The 17107-nt window shown below is 47.0% G+C and overlaps 1 protein-coding gene across 1 annotated transcript in view; it reads right to left on the reverse strand.

Annotated features, from left to right (window-relative positions):
- The window catches only part of LOC141134936 (C-type lectin domain family 10 member A-like), a 66588-nt gene that overhangs the window by 19085 nt on the left and 30396 nt on the right, over positions 1-17107 (reverse strand). The window contains exons 6-8 of the mRNA XM_073624369.1: positions 16369-16407; positions 16015-16089; positions 12474-12625 (exon numbers count right to left, since the gene is read on the reverse strand). Of these exons, the coding sequence (XP_073480470.1) occupies positions 12474-12625; positions 16015-16089; positions 16369-16407 (266 nt within the window). The remainder of the gene's footprint in view (positions 1-12473; positions 12626-16014; positions 16090-16368; positions 16408-17107) is intronic.

Genomic DNA, 17107 nt, shown 5'->3' on the forward strand with positions numbered 1-17107 from the left:
ATGAATCATGGTTCATTGAACTATAATAATTTCAGGATATTAACTGCTTGCTGACCGCCGGCCGTCAGTTGACGGCCAGGCGGCGCAGCTCTCGTTGCGGGAGGGCGTCATATGACGTCCTCGCTTTCTTAGGCCACCAGGGGGCACGCGCGCGCCGGCGCCGGCGATCGCGTGCGCCCGCCGTGTCACTAGGCACCCGCGATTACCGGTAACACAGCAGGACCGTGGATCTGTGTATGTAAACACACAGATCCATGGTCCTGTCAGAGGAGAGGAGACCGATGGTGTGTTCCCAGTACAGAGGAACACCGATCGGTCTCCTCCCCTAGTGAGTCCCCGCCCCCTACAGTTAGAATCACTCCCCTAGCAACACAGTTAACCCCTCGATCACCACCCAGTGTTAACCCCTTCACTGCCTGTCACATTTATACAGTAATCAATGCATTTTTATAGCACGGATCGCTGTATAAATGTGAATGGTCCCAAATATGTGTCAAAAGTGTCCGATGTGTCCGCCGCAATATCGCAGTCACAATAAAAATCGCAGATCGCCGCCATTACTAGTAAAAAAATTTAAAAAAATTAAAATGTTATAAAACTATCCCCTGTTTTGTAGACGCTATAACTTTTGCGCAAACCAATCTATATACGCTTATTGCAATTTTTTTTTACCAAAAATATGTACAAGAATACATATCGGCCTAAACTGAGAAAAAATTTGTTTTAAAGAAAAAAAAAATGGATATTTATTATCACAAAAGGTAAAAATTATTGTGTTTTTTTAAAAACTTGTCACTCTTCTTTTGTTTATAGCGCAAAAAATAAAAACCGCAGAGGTGATCAAATACCACTAAAAGAAAGCTCTATTTGTGGGGAAAAAATGATAACAATTTCATTTGGGTCGAGTGTTGTATGACCGCGAAATTGTCATTCAAAGTGCGACAGCGCTGAAAGCTGAAAAATGGCTTGGGCAGGAAGGGGGCGAAAATGCCCTGTATTGAGGTGGTTAATTCACAGCACTTTGTACTGGCATTTAATGTCTCAGCGGCAATCACTATCTTATTGAAAAAAATATTTTAATATTTTTTTAATTTTATTGTAGATTTCACCATGGTTTTATTTTTATTTAAGCTGAGAGATACATATGTATAGTTTTTTTGGTGGGCTCCACCCTTTATTTATTATTATTTTTTTCTATTATGCACATACTGCCTGCACGTCCACATAGTGCCCTCCGCTATCTTCTTCCAGCTCTTCTGTTCTTTTGCCAGCGGGGGCCCGGTCTGCTGCCACTGTTTTGTCGCCTCTGTCTTGTCGCCGCTGTCTCATCACTTCTTCTCTTCATCGCTTCTTCTCTTCTTCCAATGTTGACACAACGCTCTCTCCGGCTGTGTGCGAGCTGCGGAGCCATTTATATAGGCGGTGACCCCGCCCCCTTGTGACGTCACGGTCCCAGCATGCGCAGGGACTCTGGCGTCATAAGGGGGCGTGACCCCAGAGTACCTGCTCATGCTGGGACCGTGACGTCACAAGGGGGCGGGGTCACCACCTATATAAATGGCTCCGCAGCTCGCACACAGCATTCCAGCCGGAGAGAGTGTTGTGTCAACATCAGAAAAAGAGAAGAAGAGAAGAAGCGACGGGACAGCGGTGACGAGACAGCGGTGACGAGACAGCGGCGACAAGACAGTGGCGACAAGACAGTTGCAGCAGACCGGGCCCCCACTGGCAAAAGAGCTGGAAGAAGATAGCGGAGGGGCCCGGGAGAAGAGGTGGAACACCGGGAGAGGTCGGAAGAAGACACTCCCCTCCTGATGTCGGAAGAAGACCCCGGAGCTGCCTAATAAATTACTCTTAAAACCTGTGAACTGTGTTTTTTTTTTATTGACACTTTTTTCCCTAGGTGAATGGGTAGGGGTACCATGTACCCCATACTCATTCACATAGGGTGGGGGGCCGGGATCTGGGGGCCCCCTTATTAAAGGGGGCTCCCGGATTCCGATAAGCCCCCGCCCGCAGACCCCGACAACCAACGGCCAGGGTTGACGGGAGGAGGCCCTTGTCCTCATCAACATGGGGACAAGGTGCTTTGGGGTGGGGAGGGCCCGCAGGACGCCCCCCGGCCCCCAAGGCACCCACCCCCCCATGTTGAGGGCATGCAGCCTGGTACAGCTCAGAAGGGGGTGCACTCGCTCGTCCCCACCCCCTTTCCTGGCCGGCCAAGCTGCGTGCTCGGATAAGGGTCTGGTATGGATTTTGGGGGGACCCCCACGCCGATTTTTCGGCGTAGGGGGTTCCTCTTACAATGTATACCAGACCTAAGGGCCTGGTATGCCCCTGGGGGGAACCCATGCCGTTTTTTTCATTTAAAATTTGGCGCGGCGTTCCCCCTCAGGATTCATACCAGACAGCTGTCAGCACTGCCTGTCGCTCATCGCGAAAGGAAAAAAAGTTTTCCTTTCCCGATGAGTGAGCCAGCGCGACATGCACAGTACCCTGTCGCCGAGAACCAGCGTGATGGGATCGTGCTGGAAACACAATCTCGCGGTCAGGTACTGTACGACTGCTTTCTCATAATGTTCAGGGGTTGGGCTCTCCATTAGGGATGAGCCGAACACCCCTCGGTTCGGTTCGCACCAGAACGGACCGAAAATTTGCACGAACGTTGGAACCCCATTGACGTCTATGGGACTCGCACGTCCAAAATCAAAAGTGCTCATTTTAAAGGCTAATTTGCATGGTATTGTCCTAAAAAGGGTTTGGGGACCGGGGTTCTGCCCCAGGGGACGTGTATCAATGCAAAAAAAAGTTTTTTCGAAAACAGTGAATTTAATTATGCTTAAAGTAAAAAAAAATTGAAATATTACTTTAACTATCGTACCTGGTGGGGGGGGGGCCAAAGTATGCCTGTAAAGGGGCGCGTGTTTCCAGTGCTTAGAACAGTCCCTGCACAAAATTACATTTTTAAAGAAATAAAAGTGATTTAAAACTGCTTGCGGCTTTAATGTAATGTCGGGTCCTGGCAATATGTATGAAAATCAGTGAGACAAAAGGCATGGGTACCCCCCAGTCCATTACCAGGCCCTTTGGGTCTTGTATGGATATTAAGCGGAACCCCGCACCCAAATTATAAAAAGGAAAGGTGTGGGGCCACCAGGCCTTATATACTCTGAACAGCAGTATACAGGCGGTGCAAACAAGACAGGGACTGTAGGTTTGTTTTTAAGTAGAATCTCTTTGTAATTTTGAACTGGTACATTTTTAACGTGTTTAGCTCCAGCCAAAAAATCTATTTTAAGCTTTTTGGAAAACATAGGGAAGGGTTATCACCCCTGTGACATTTTTTTTGCTGTCTGTGCTCCTCTTCAGAAGATTTCACCTCACTTTTTGTCCCAATGACAAATGTTTTTTGAAAATTTGGGGTTTTTAGTGAAACAAGGATTGGTGATAAAGCATCAGTGGATAGGAGAAAAGTTTTTCCCATATTAACTCTTACAGGAGAGAATTTCCCTTCCTAGGGGTAGATTTCATCTCACTTCCTGTTGTCTCCTTCCGTTTGCAAATAGGAGTCGTTTGTAAGTCGGATGTTTGAAAGTATTGGCCTGCCCTATATACTCAGCAGAAATTTGGGCCTTAGATGTAGGTGATGCCACAACACTGTAAGCCCTCACAGGGCCCTGCTGTGAAATATTAGATCAAGAATTGTAATTACATGCCCCTGTTGAACAGGGCCAGAAAAATTGGGCCTTTGGTGGTGGTGGTGCTGGTGCCACAACACTGTAAGTCCTCACAGTTACTCTTGGTGGGCGCAGAAAGGGGCCCTGCTGTGAAAAAAATTAGATCAAGAATTCTAATGACATGTCCCTGTTGAACAGGGGCAGAAAAATTGGGCCTTAGGCACTGGTGCTGGTGCCACAACACTGCAACCCCTCACAGATACTCTAGTTGGAGCGCAGGAACTAGCCCTGCTGCAAAGAATTACATAAAAAATTGTAATTACACGCCCCTGTTAAATAGGGGCTGAAAAATTAGGCCTTAGGCACTGGTGGCGGCGCCCAGAACCAAAATGTTCTTACAAGCTATCAGCATGATCATTGAGGAGGAAGAGGATAATTACTCAGCATAACAGGATAGTCACTCAGCATCAGCATAGGCAGTCTTTGAAGGGATCTGACATTTTCAAAAAAAATTGTTCAGTTACATCAGCATCAGGTGCTTGGTAGCTGGTGGTGCTCCAAATCAGATTAATTTTTATGAAGGTCAGTCGATCGACCAGGTCGGTAGCTCAATTGCATACTGTGCAAGCTCTGGCCAGTGATCCATCCTCAAGACCCAGTAACCCAGAGGAAAGGTGATCCTGCCCCTAGGTATTCCTGCACCATGTAAAACAGACGCTGGCGATGGTTGCTGGAACCGATCATACCTTGGGGCTGCAGACTAAAAAATTGTCTGAACGTATCGGTCAGACGGCCACCTTCTCCACCGCTCCTTCTTTGACTGACCGAAGCCTCAGCAATACCTTGTCCAGGAACAGGAGTTTGTAACCTCCCAGTCTCTGGGAGCGCGTTGCACAGACCTTTCTGCAAGGCCTCCTGAAGATGTTTCATCCTCTGCTCCCTCTGTGACGGCAAGATAAGGTCCGCAACCTTACCCTTGTAACGTGGATCAAGGAGGGTTGCCAGCCAGTATTGATCCCTCTCCTTGATACCACGAATACAAGGATCCTTTGCAGGATCAGGGAGGCCATGCAGCGTAGGTTTGCTGAGGCATTTGGTCCGGAGTCCTCTGGGACACTAAGGACGACATGATCCGCAGCCACCTCCTCCCAGACACGTACAAGTCCATGGGTTTCTTGGGACTGTAAATGATCCCTTAAAGACTGCTGCTGATGCTGAGTGCCAGGCTCCACCTCCATGCTGACACAATCCTCCTCCTCCTTGTCCTCTTCCTCTGTGATCGGCGGCACGCAGGAAAACACTGTCTGGATAAAGGGGGCCTTGAGAGCTAAGGAATTCCTCCTCTTCCTGCCCCTATTCTCCCTCAAGTGCCCTGTCCATTATTTTATGCAGCGTGTGCTCCAACAGGTGGACAAAGGGGACAGTGTCACTGATGCATGCACTGTCACTGCTCACCATCCTCGTGGCCTCCTCAAATGGTGATAGGACAGTGCATGCATCCCTGATCATCGCCCACTGGCATTGGGAAAAAAAAAAACAAGCTCCCCTGACCCTGTCCTGGTGCCATAGTCACACAGGTACTCATTGATGGCCCTCTGCTGCGTGTGCAGCCGCTGCAGCATGGCCAACTTTGAGTTCCACCTGGTGGGCATGTCACAGATTAGGCGGTTCTTGGGCAGGTTACATTCCTTTTAGAGGTCTGCCAGCCGAGCACTGGCATTATATGACTGGCGGAAATGCACACAGACTGTAAGCCTGGGTACCTGCCCAAGAACCGCTGCACCACCAAGTTAAGGACGTGAGCCAAACAGTGCACATGGGTCATTTGTCCCTGTTGGAGGGCGGAGAGGAGGTTGGTGCCATTGTCGCAAACCACCTTTCCTGCCTTAAGTTGGTGTGGCGTCAACCACCTCTGAACCTGCCCCTGCAGAGCTGACAGAACCTCTGCCCCAGTGAGGCTCCTGTCCCCCAAGCACACCAACTCAAGCACCGCATGGCATCTTTTGGCCTGCGTACTTGTGTAGCCCCTTGAACGCCTACGGAGCACCGCTGGTTCCGAGGACAAAGCACAGGAAGAGGCCATGGAGGAAGAAGAAGAGGGGGTGGAGGAGAGAGGTGTGTCAGAATCACCAGTAGTGGCATTTTGGAGACGTGGTGGCGGAACAACCTCCAACACTACATGCCTGCTGGACCATGAGTCAGCTGTAATATGCACCTTACCGCTGACTGCCCTGTCCAGCGAGGCATGGACATTGCCTTCCACATGCCGGTAGAGAGCCGGAATCGCCTTCCGTGAGAAAAAGTGGCGTTTGGGTACCTGCCACTGAGGAACCGCACATTCCACAAACTCACGGAAGGGGGCAGAGTCTACCAACTGAAAAGGCAGCAGTTGAAGTGCTAACAATTTTGCCAAGCTAGCATTCAACCACTGGGCATGTGGATGGCTGGGAGCAAACTTCTTTCGGCGGTGCAGCAGCTGGGACAGGGAAATTTGCCTGGTACAATCTGACGTCGGTGTACCAAAAGCAGATTGCCCACAAGTACTTGGCTGTGACACACCTAATTCTACACCTTCATTCCTCTCAGTGCAGGTCTCAGAGAGGACTGAAGGTATAGTGGGGTTGGAAATCTCAGCTGATGAGGAGCAAGGAGAGGTCCTCTTTGTTCTTTGGTGTGAGTCTTTTAGATACGCTTGCCAACGAACTGCATGGCAGGTCAACATATGTCTGGTCAAGCATGTGGTACCCAAGCGGGAGATGTTTTGGCCACGCGAGATACGCTTGAGACATATGTTGCAAATAGCAGCGGTGCGATCTGATGCACTTGTCTCAAAAAAGGCCCACACCAAAGAACTTTTTGAATAACGCGCAGAGACTGCAGCGCCCTGCACATGTGGAGCTTTGGGGTGTGATGCAGTCAATGTGCTGCCCTTAGGCTGGTCCCTGGAGGGCATCCTGCCTCGTTGGTGATGTGCCGCCTCCTCCTCCTCCTCCTCTCTCCTATCAGGCACCCACGTTGAGTCAGTGACCTCATCATCCCCTCCCTCCTCATCACTGGAGCAAACCTGGCAGTATGCTGCAGCAGGGGGAGCATGACTGCCAGATTGCTGTCCTTCTTGGGCACCCCCTCTGTCTGTGCTCATGTTACTGCCTTCATCGAGCTCAGTATCATCATCAGAGCCTTCCAAATGCTGGGCATCCTCCTGGAGCATGTACCCAACACTGTGGTCAAACAGTTCGAGGGACTCCTCAGGAGGACATGGTGGGGCTAGGGAAGGAGTCACTGATGACATTGAGCCGAGGGAAGAGGCCGCTGCTTTGCCAGACAAAGTACCCTGGGCATGGGTGAGAGAGGATGAGGAGGATGAGGACGGCTTGGTCATCCACTCGACCAAGTCTTCCGCATGTTGCGGCTCAACACGGCCAGCTGCCGAAAAAAAGGCCAAGCGTGTCCCACGGCCACGTGCTGATGAGGATGCACCGTCTCCACGACCAGCACTAGACACAGAGCCTGCTTGCCCTCTCTTATTGGCTTGTGACTGTCTGCCTCTCCTTCTTGGCCTTCCAGACATACTAATGGCCTGTAGCTGCACTAAGCTGGGATATATATATATATATATATATATATATATATATATATATATATATACTGATACTGCAGCTAGCAAAATCAACTGCCTGCCTGTAGTATGAGGAACACCACCAACCTTCTACAGGTAGCTTTAGCTGAACACTGTGAGGTGGACGCACCCCACTAACTTGTAGGTTTAGCTGAACACTGTGAGCAGGACGCACCACACTAACTTGTAGGTTTAGCTGAACACTGTGAGGTGGACGCACCACACTAACTTGTAGGTTTAGCTGAACATTGTGAGCAGGACGCACTGCACTAACTGTAAATAGTCTAGCTGCCTGACTGTGGTACTAATAGGATCAAAAGAACACCAGTAATTTTCTTCAGGTAGCTGTATATACTGTAACAAGACAAGCCTGCCTGTCAGTAAGAAGATAACAGGAACGGATCTAGCTGAACACTGTGAGCAGGACACACTGCACTAACTTGTAGGTTTAGCTGAACACTGTGAGCAGGACACACTGCACTAACTTGTAGGTTTAGCTGAACACTGTGAGCAGGATGCACCCCACTAACTTGTAGTTTTAGCTGAACACTGTGAGCAGGACGCACTGCACTAACTGTAAATAGTCTAGCTGCCTGACTGTGGTACTAATAGGATCAAAAGAACACCAGCAATTTTCTTCAGGTAGCTGAAAATACTGTAACAAGACAAGCCTGCCTGTCAGTAGGAAGATAACAAGAACGGATCTAGCTAAACTGAATACAGTGTATATATATATATATATATATATATATGCGCAACACCTGGGATGCATATATATACACAATACACTGTAAGTGCAGCTAACTGACTGACTGTTCTGCCTAATCTATCTACCTCAAATCAAATGTCACTGTCTGTCCCTCTCTCTCTCTCTCAATGAACACTGGAACACACACTAAACAGGGCCGTCGTGCAGACGGCCTTATATAGTGTGGGGCGTGTACTAAATCCCCTGAGCCATAATTGGCCAAAGCCAGGCGGCGCTGTGATTGGCCAAGCATGCGGGTCATAGTGCATGCTTGGCCAATCATCAGCCAGCAATGCACTGCGATGCCGCAGTGAATTATGGGCCGTGACGCGCCACACGAATTTGGCGCGAACGGCCCATATCGTTCGCAATTCGGCGAATGGGCGAACAGACGATGTTCGAGTCGAACATGGGTTCGACTCGAACACGAAGCTCATCCCTAGCGGTGGTCTCAGCGGGGAGCATTGATAGCTTCAAGAAACTATTAGATAAGCACCTGAATGACCGCAACATACAGGGATATATAATGTAATACTGACATATAATCACACACATAGGTTGGACTTGATGGACTTGTGTCTTTTTTCAACCTCACCTACTATGTAACTATTTAACATGGGGACAAGGTGCTTTGGGGTGGGGGGGGCCCGCAGGGCGCCCCCCTGCCCCAAAGCTCCCACCCCCCCATGTTGAGGGCATGCGGCCTGGTACGTTTCAGGAGGGGGGGCATACCAGTGTCATACCAGACAGCTGTCAGCACTGCCTGTCGCTCATCGGGAAAGGAAAAACAGTTTTCCTTTCCCGATGAGCGACCCAGCGCGAGATGCACAGTACCCTGTCGCCAAGAACCAGCGTGATGGGATCGTGCTGGAAACACAATCTCGCGGTCAGGTACTGTAGCTGTCGCAATGCGATCCCATCCTAAAATACATGAGGTAAGTTGCAGACAACAGGAGCACACATTTTCTCTGTTTGCTGACAACGTCCTCATGTATGTCACTAATCCTGAAGTCACTCTACCTACTCTGCTAAATAACCATTACCATTACCAACAAATAACCATTGCTAAATATTGGAAGCAGTCGGTGGTTCCTCTTGACTCTGCAAAGAATAAGCTTAACTGGATTATGGTTAATGATAGACTCACCTGTATTCTCCGCAACACTACTAAGAAATTTGATGCAATATGGGACCCATGGATACGATATATATGCTCATCCTAATTCACCTCTGGCTGGCCCTCCCCCCTTCCTTTTTCTTCTCTCTCCTCTTTCTTCTCCTTTTTCTTTACTCCTTTCTTTAATTCTTGCTGTTTCTCAGATATCCTTAGAGCTATAGGATGACTTGATAGTTCATACTATTAAATGTTGTTGAGATTTACGGAAAAGGGCACAAGGGAACCACCGCCCCCCCCTTTTTTTTCCTCTCTTCTCCCTCCCCTTCATTATCCCCCTCCTTCGGTTCCTACGCTATACCTTTTCCCTGTACTATAACCATTTCCAGTAGTACAAGTCTAAGTGGCTCGTTGGGATTCTACGTAGTTAGTCCTTAAAGAATCAGAAACATATTTCATGACCTGGCCACTAACGACTTTTATCCTTCTATGTTAATGCATCTTATCAACCTCACCAATACTTCCACCAAATATACTATATTTCTCAGTTTAATGTTTTGAGGTGCTGTATTTCTACATATCCTGATGGAAGGCCACTCAGATACTTATGCTTAATCTCACACTTATAAGTTTTATTGTTCATTGAATGTACTTTCTATGACATTGTCTTATTACTTGAATAATAAGATAAAAAAAAATATATATTGAAAGTTAAAACATGTACACAATGTAAAACACACATATCCCCAAAACACATGTCCCCACACACATGTTCCCACATAGTAAAAGCACCTGTCCCCCACAGATTTAACAGTAAAATCACATGTCCCAATGATTATCTGCACACATATGTCTGTGATCACCTGCGCACGTCTGTACATGATCATCTGCGTACATCTGTCCGTGATCAAACAAACCAATTATTATACACTTTTTTTTACCAAAGACATGTAGCAGAATACATGTTGGCTTAAATTTATGAAAAAAAAAACGATTTTATTGGATTTCTTTTAAAATAGAAAGAAGAAAATATTGTTTTTTTTTCAAATTTCCACTCTTTTTTCACTTATATTGCAAAAAATAAAAAACGGAGTCCTGAATAAAACCACCAAAAGAAAGCTCTACTTGTGCATTTGTGAAAAAAAAAAAATCATTTGGGTACAGCATAGCATGACCGCGCAATTGTCATTGAAAGTGTGACAGCGCTGAAAGCTAAAAATTGGTCTGAGAAGGAAGGGGGTGAAAGTGCCCGGTATTGAGGTGGTTAAATCCTGGTAAAAAAGATTTTACGCTATTGTGGCATTTGTCTCTCATTTGGGGTATATGACCTGAGGTGACGGTTGGAGTAAAAGAAACCTGATGTTTTCCCCGGTGGTGGCTTGAAGTTTCTGTTGAGCGGACCTCCTTACAGACGTGGAGTTTTTCCAGACATACAAGCCTATGTTGCCCCCCCCATAATAGGTGGTCAACGCTTTTTGGTAAGGGCACACCCTATTTTTTTGGTGATGGTCACACAAGGTGGAGGAAGTTGGTGGCACAGCATTCAAACTTTCACTATTGTGTCACGTTTGTGACTTTTGGATTCACTTGTTTATATTATTTATTTACTGTTTATTTCATTTAAGCACAACATACTTGTTCACCTATTTCATTTTTGTGATAATAGCTCACTTGATGGTTGCAGCTGCAATTTTGTGTTTTTGTTTATCAAAACGCAGTTTATTTTTGATTTTTTTATAACTTACAATCAGTAGGATGTGTTCCTTCTGCTGATGCCCCTTCTTTTAGGTGAAACCCTCCACCATTCATGCCCCCCCCCCCCCCATGGTAGGCGTTAACACAATTAAGGGCTCTCATTGACTATGGCCTCCTTTTCCACCCAGCTGCTCCATTCATCCATACTACAGCTTCTATGAATGGAACACCAACTATGAATGGAGGGGGCAGACCTAACGATCATCCACCCATCCTCCATTCAGAGATCATTTCCCATTCATAGAATAAAGAGGGTTTTTTTTTTAATTACTCAGGTGTATTGGTAATACTTGAACCATGAAGCCAGAAGGATATCCATAAGAAAGTTGTTTTTTTCCCCTAAAGGAAACCTATAATTAGAGAAGAATGTAGGTTTTCCTTGCTGACCTCCTAAACATGCCATTGGCCTGGCTAGAACTCCAGCCAAAACGTTTTTTTTCTACTTTTTAATATACCGGGAAGGAACTAGAAGCTCCATCAAGTCTTCATTGTAACAATAAAAGAGATGAGGAGCACTGGATTGCCGTGGCCGCTGCTCCATTAGGGGCGAAGGGACACCGCCCCCCTAATAAATGCGCCCGGCCCCAATCTCCAATATCTTTATGGACCTTGCTTTGTGCACTGGTCCATTTCATTTGGTGGAGGGGGTGTTATGGTGTGGGGTTGTTTTTCACGGGTGGGGCTTGGACCCTTTGTTCCAGTGAAGGGAACTCTTAAGGCGTCAGCATACCAAGACATTTTGGACAATTCCAGGCTCCCAACATTGTGGGAACAGTTTGGGAATGGCCTCTTCCTGTTCTAACATGACTGTGCACCAGTGCACAATGCAAGGTCCATAAAGACATGGGTGAGTGAGTTTGGGGTGGAGGAACCTGACTGGCCTACACAGAGTCCTGACCTCAACCCGATAGAACATCTTTGGGTGAATTAGAGTGGAGACTGCAAAACAGACCTCCTCGTCCATCATCAGTGCCTGACCTCACAAATGCTCTGGAAGAATGGTCAAACATTCCCATAGACACACTCCTAAACCTTGTGGACAGCACTCCCAGAAGAGTTGAAGCTGTTATAGCTGCAAAGGCTGGGCCAACTCAATATTGAACCCCATGGACGAAGACTGGGATGCCATTAAAGTTCATTTTTGTCTGTGTATAATTCCTGCACCTTTTTTTTCAATGTTTGATAATCATGAAGCTGAAATTTAAAAATCAAAGAACTTTGTCTCTGTGAAGAAGCTACAGCAGTGTAAGCTCTGTTACATTCCTGTCCGGATGAGGCAGCAAGTGACACACATTTTTTTAAATGTCAGAATTTCCCCAAGAGGTTCTATAAAGGGTGCAGATATCTGTTAAAACATTTAATGTTGGCTAAAGGGTTAACTATTCATTTGCCATGACTCAGTCATAATCTCTCTCAGTCTACCAGTGCTTAGATTGTTGTCCTGCAAACTGGACAATCTCTTCACAGGGTGAGGCTGGGAGCATAATAATCAAATACTGCTGGCAGTGATGTGATCAGACAGTGGGACTAATACAATAGGAAGTGTATATCTGTGCATACCAGCTCTGCCTCGCTGTTAGTGACCACCAGGTGGGCCTCCTTGTCCTCGCAGTCTTTCTTGGAGGCGTTCCATGGTTTTGTGTCTGAAGAGAAGTAGTAACAGCTGAGTCCATAGTGATTCCATCCCTCACTGCATAATGGATTGGAGGAGCCTGAGGGAGCAAGAAAGATGATTAGGTGGGTGACGCTGAATTGTAATGCCGCATACACACGAGTGGACTTGCCAACAGGCTAAACTCCATCTGCATTTCCGACAGAAAGATTTAGAACATGTTCTATATCTGAGTCCGTCGATAATGCCGACAGAAAAAGTCTGATGGGGCATACACACGGTCGGAATGTCCGACCAAAAGCTCCCATCGGACATTTTCTGTCGGGAAGTCCGTCCGCGTGTACGCGGAATTATGGTTATAGCCGAACAGTTCAGCCAAGACGGTAAAATTATAATAAAAGGAAAATCAGGCACAGCATGCAGACATAAATGTTGTGGGGGCAATGAGGCTACTCTACTGCATGCCAACATCCCTTTATCACTAAAAAAAAAATTCCCTTAATGGGATTTTAAAGGGCACTTATCATCACAACACATATATTTAAAATGATGTAATACTTTTATTAGTACAACATCATACAAAGATCTAAACACATATAAGTACGGCATAAAATATTACTTTGGAAATGTCCTAGATCAGTGATGGCAAAACTTTTTGAGCCCGAGTGCCCAAACTGAAATAATAAAGTTGTTTTTGTGTTGCAAAGTGTAATTCACAAGAGAGGGGGGCTGAGCAAAAGAGGGGGGTTGTGTGTGAGAGAGAGAGGGGGAACAGAGAGAGGGGGGGTGAGAGAGAGGGAGGGGGGGCTGAGAGAGGGAGGGGGCTGAGAGAGAAGGAGGGGGGACAGAGAGAGAGGCTGAGAGAGGGAGAGGGGCTGAGAGAGAGGGAGGGGTGCTGAGAGAGAGGGAGGGGTGCTGAGAGAGAGAGAGGGAGGCTGAGTGGGAGGGAGGGATGCTGAGAGAGAGGGAGGGGACTAAGAAAGGGTGGGAGGCTGAGAGAGAGAGAGAGAGAGAGAGAGGGGCTGAGAGAGAGAGAGGGGGCTGAGAGAGAGGGAGGGGGGACAGAGAGAGGGAGAGGGGCTGAGAGAGAGAGAGGGGGCTGAAAGAGAGGGAGGAGGGACAGAGAGAGAGAGAGGGGCTGAGAGAGAGAGAGGGGGCTGAAAGAGAGGGAGGAGGGACAGAGAGAGAGAGGCTGAGAGAGAGGGAGAGGTACTGAGACAGAGAGAGGGGCTGAGAGAGAGAGAGAGAGGTGAGCTGAGAGAGGGGAGGGGGGACAGAGAGAGATAGAGGGGTGTGAGAGAGATGCTGAGAGAGAGGGGAGCTGAGAGAGGGGGAGGGGGGCTGAGAGAGAGGGGTGTGAGAGAGAGAGAGGGAAGGGGACAGAGAGAGGGGGACACAGAGAGGGGGGACTGGAAAAGTGGGGGCTGAGAGAGAGGGAGGGTGGCTGAGAGAGAGGGAGGGGGGTTGAGAGGAGTGAGAGACCTCTAGCTCTGTCCTATTCTGCAGTCCCTGCTCTGCCTCCCTGCCCCAGTCTTTGTCTGCAGGTTGTCAGTGTATAATTGTGCCTGGTACCTGTCTCTGTTCTTGATCCAGGAGAGCTCTCTGCTCTGTTCCATCCAACAGCCTGCTCCTCCCACCTGTCCACGTCTTCGGGGCCCACAGTCAGCCTGTTCTCCGGTCCTCACTGTTGAAGAGGAGGTATGAGGAGTCCAGGCTTCGGAAGGCTCCATGGATGCTGCGCCCCTCTTTGGCCGTAAAGTAAGCGGTGAAGCTCTTCTCTCCCTCCTATTCTCTCAGGCCTGTAGCCTTCCGCGTGGAGGCTGTGGGGCCGCCCATCACTTGTGTAGATAGTTTCCTGCACCTCACCACTGATTGTGGCTGTGCTCTCCCCGCCGTGAACCTGGACCCTCTCGCGTGCCCACAGAGATGGCTCTGCGTGCTAGCTGTGGCAAGCATGCCCATAGGTTCGCCATCACTGTACTAGGTGTTACAAATGAAGTAATGTGACTTTTTTCACCCGATACGTTTCTGAGAAATTAAATCACCTTCACCAGGGGTGTTTGGAGTATCACATCTCTACAATAAAATTTGAACATTCATTAAATTGTCAAAAGTATTGGGACACCTGCCTTTACATGCATATGAGCTTTATTAGCATCCCAGACTTAGTCTGTAGGGTTCAATATTGAGTTGGCCCACCCAGGTTCAGGCACTGATGTTGGATGAGAAGGCCCGGATCACAGTCTGTGCTCTAATTCATCCCAAAGGTGTTCTGTCGGGTTGAGGTCAGGACTCTGTGCAGGCCAGTCAAGTTTCTCCACCCCAAACTCGCTCATCAATTTCTTTTTGGACCTTGATTTGTGCACTGGTGCGCAGTCATGTTGGAACAGGAAGGGGCCATCCCCAAACTGTTCCCACAAATTTGTAAGCATTAAATTGTTCAAAATGTCTTGGTATGCTGATGCCTTAAGAGTTCCCTTCACTGGAACTAAGGGGGGACAAGCCCAACCCCTGAAAAACAACCCCACACCATAATCCCCTCCCTCCACAAAATGATTGCCGGCCAGTCAAGTTTCTCCACCCCAAACTCGCTCATCTATGTCTTTATGGACCTTGCTTTGTGCCCTGGTACAAATCATTTGGTGGAGGGGGGATTATGTTGTGGGGGTTGTTTTTCAGAGGTTGGGCTTGGCCCCTTAGTTCCAGTGAAGGGAACTCTTAAGGCGTCAGCATACCAAGACATTTTGGACAATTTGTGGGAACAGTTTGGGGATGGCCTCTTCTTGTTCCAACATGACTGCGCACCATGTAGACCAAAAGAATTGGATAGGCTGCACACCCACACAAATGCATCATCAATCAGTTTATTAAAGCATCATAATACCACTGGATGGGTACAAGTAGAGGAACGTGGTTAACGTGTTTCACGAGATTTTGGTTTTGACAAAGCATGTAAATCATGTGAAACACGTCAACCTCGTTCCTCTACCTCTGCCTGTACCATGCAAGAAGTTAGGGGGCTGTGCTAGTGAATTGACTAGTCATTTTTTTATAGCACATTTCAAGTAATAAAAAATGTTTGTGGAAAAGAAAAACACTGCAACAAAATATTTAAAATGCTTATTTTTGTGTGTTTTTACCTGCATTTTGTAAATTGATAACAGGGTTTCTGTAAGAACCCAGGAAAGTGACTGGAACTCCCACTTAGAGGAAGCTCAGCTTCCCTTTACATTGGAGTCACAGCATTGGGATGTAATTGTTGCAAGGTGAGGATCACCCCACATAACCCCCCTGATACAGGGTTCCACATATAATTTTGAGGTGAAATATTTTTGGAAATTGTTTCTGATCCTTTTTGTGATGTAAAACGTACAATAATAAATTATTGAGGTTTTTATCTTTATCTGGACTTACAAAGGTGCGGCCATCAGTAGATGTACTGTGGATCCTTGGAGAATTTTTGGAGGAAATAATTTAAGATAAACTTACTTTTCATTTTCTGGAGCTCTTCTGCCACTTTCCCCAAAAATCCCAAAATCCTCTGAATGTCGCTGAAAAAGGAAGCTGAAATACACAGAATGTCAGGAGAGAGCTGGCCTCCTTTTATACCAGAGGTCTCCAAACTACAGACCACTACAAGATTTTATCTGGCCCCCAGCTAGGTGTTAGCGGTCCCTCACACTCCTACAGTCTTCATTTCTATTCATCCTTACTGATTATATCAAGGCTTGTGATTTTTCTATTGCTGGTGGCTATATGAATCTTGTATAATAATAATAATAATAATAAATTGTATCTATCTATCCATTCTAATATACAGTACATTGAGCAGTACATAATTACCCATGACTTCATATGTTAAATTATACTTCATGTCGGAATCTGAGAAAGAGAGGAAAACCAACATTAATTAGTATAATCAGGTTTATCATTATAGACTTCTCTTACTCTACATACATTCATTTAAGACACACCCACTTCCTTGCCCATATCTTTTGGGTTCACATGGTTTCTGCTAAAGAGAAAAATCCACCAGTCTGAACTTTGATCCTAGGCATTTAGTCATGTGACCATATTGGGATTCTGGAGAAGCTTAGGTTTCTACACATAATACAATGTTTCAGGACTGTTACCATTTATGATCACCATGGAACATGGTGGACCAGGCAGTAGAAATCCTATTTGATAAAAGGTCTGCTTTCAAGCCCAACTCTAGTTTAATGCCAAAAATAAAATAAAATAGAAAGCATCTCTGCATATGTCCCTTGCAGTAATTATAGTTTGACAGTTTCCCAGATTGAATGATGTCCAGTGTCGCTTAACCGGCTTCCTGTGAACTCAGGGTGTCAAAATCCTACCCCCTGTGGGTATGTCATCCATGGGTTCACAGGAGCATGCTCCTGAGAGCAACACCTTGTCATTATAAGGTCTGCTTTCTGCAGCATTCAAGATTCACCCAGTGCTGAGGACAGAAGAGGAACCATGAGGTCAGAACCTACCCTCTGCTGAGGACAGAAGAGGAACCATGAGGTCAGGACCCACCCACTGCTGAGGACAGAAGAGGAACCATGAGGTCAGGGCC

This window comes from Aquarana catesbeiana, linkage group LG03 (genome assembly GCF_042186555.1).
Source record: "Aquarana catesbeiana isolate 2022-GZ linkage group LG03, ASM4218655v1, whole genome shotgun sequence".
NCBI lineage: Eukaryota > Metazoa > Chordata > Amphibia > Anura > Ranidae > Aquarana > Aquarana catesbeiana.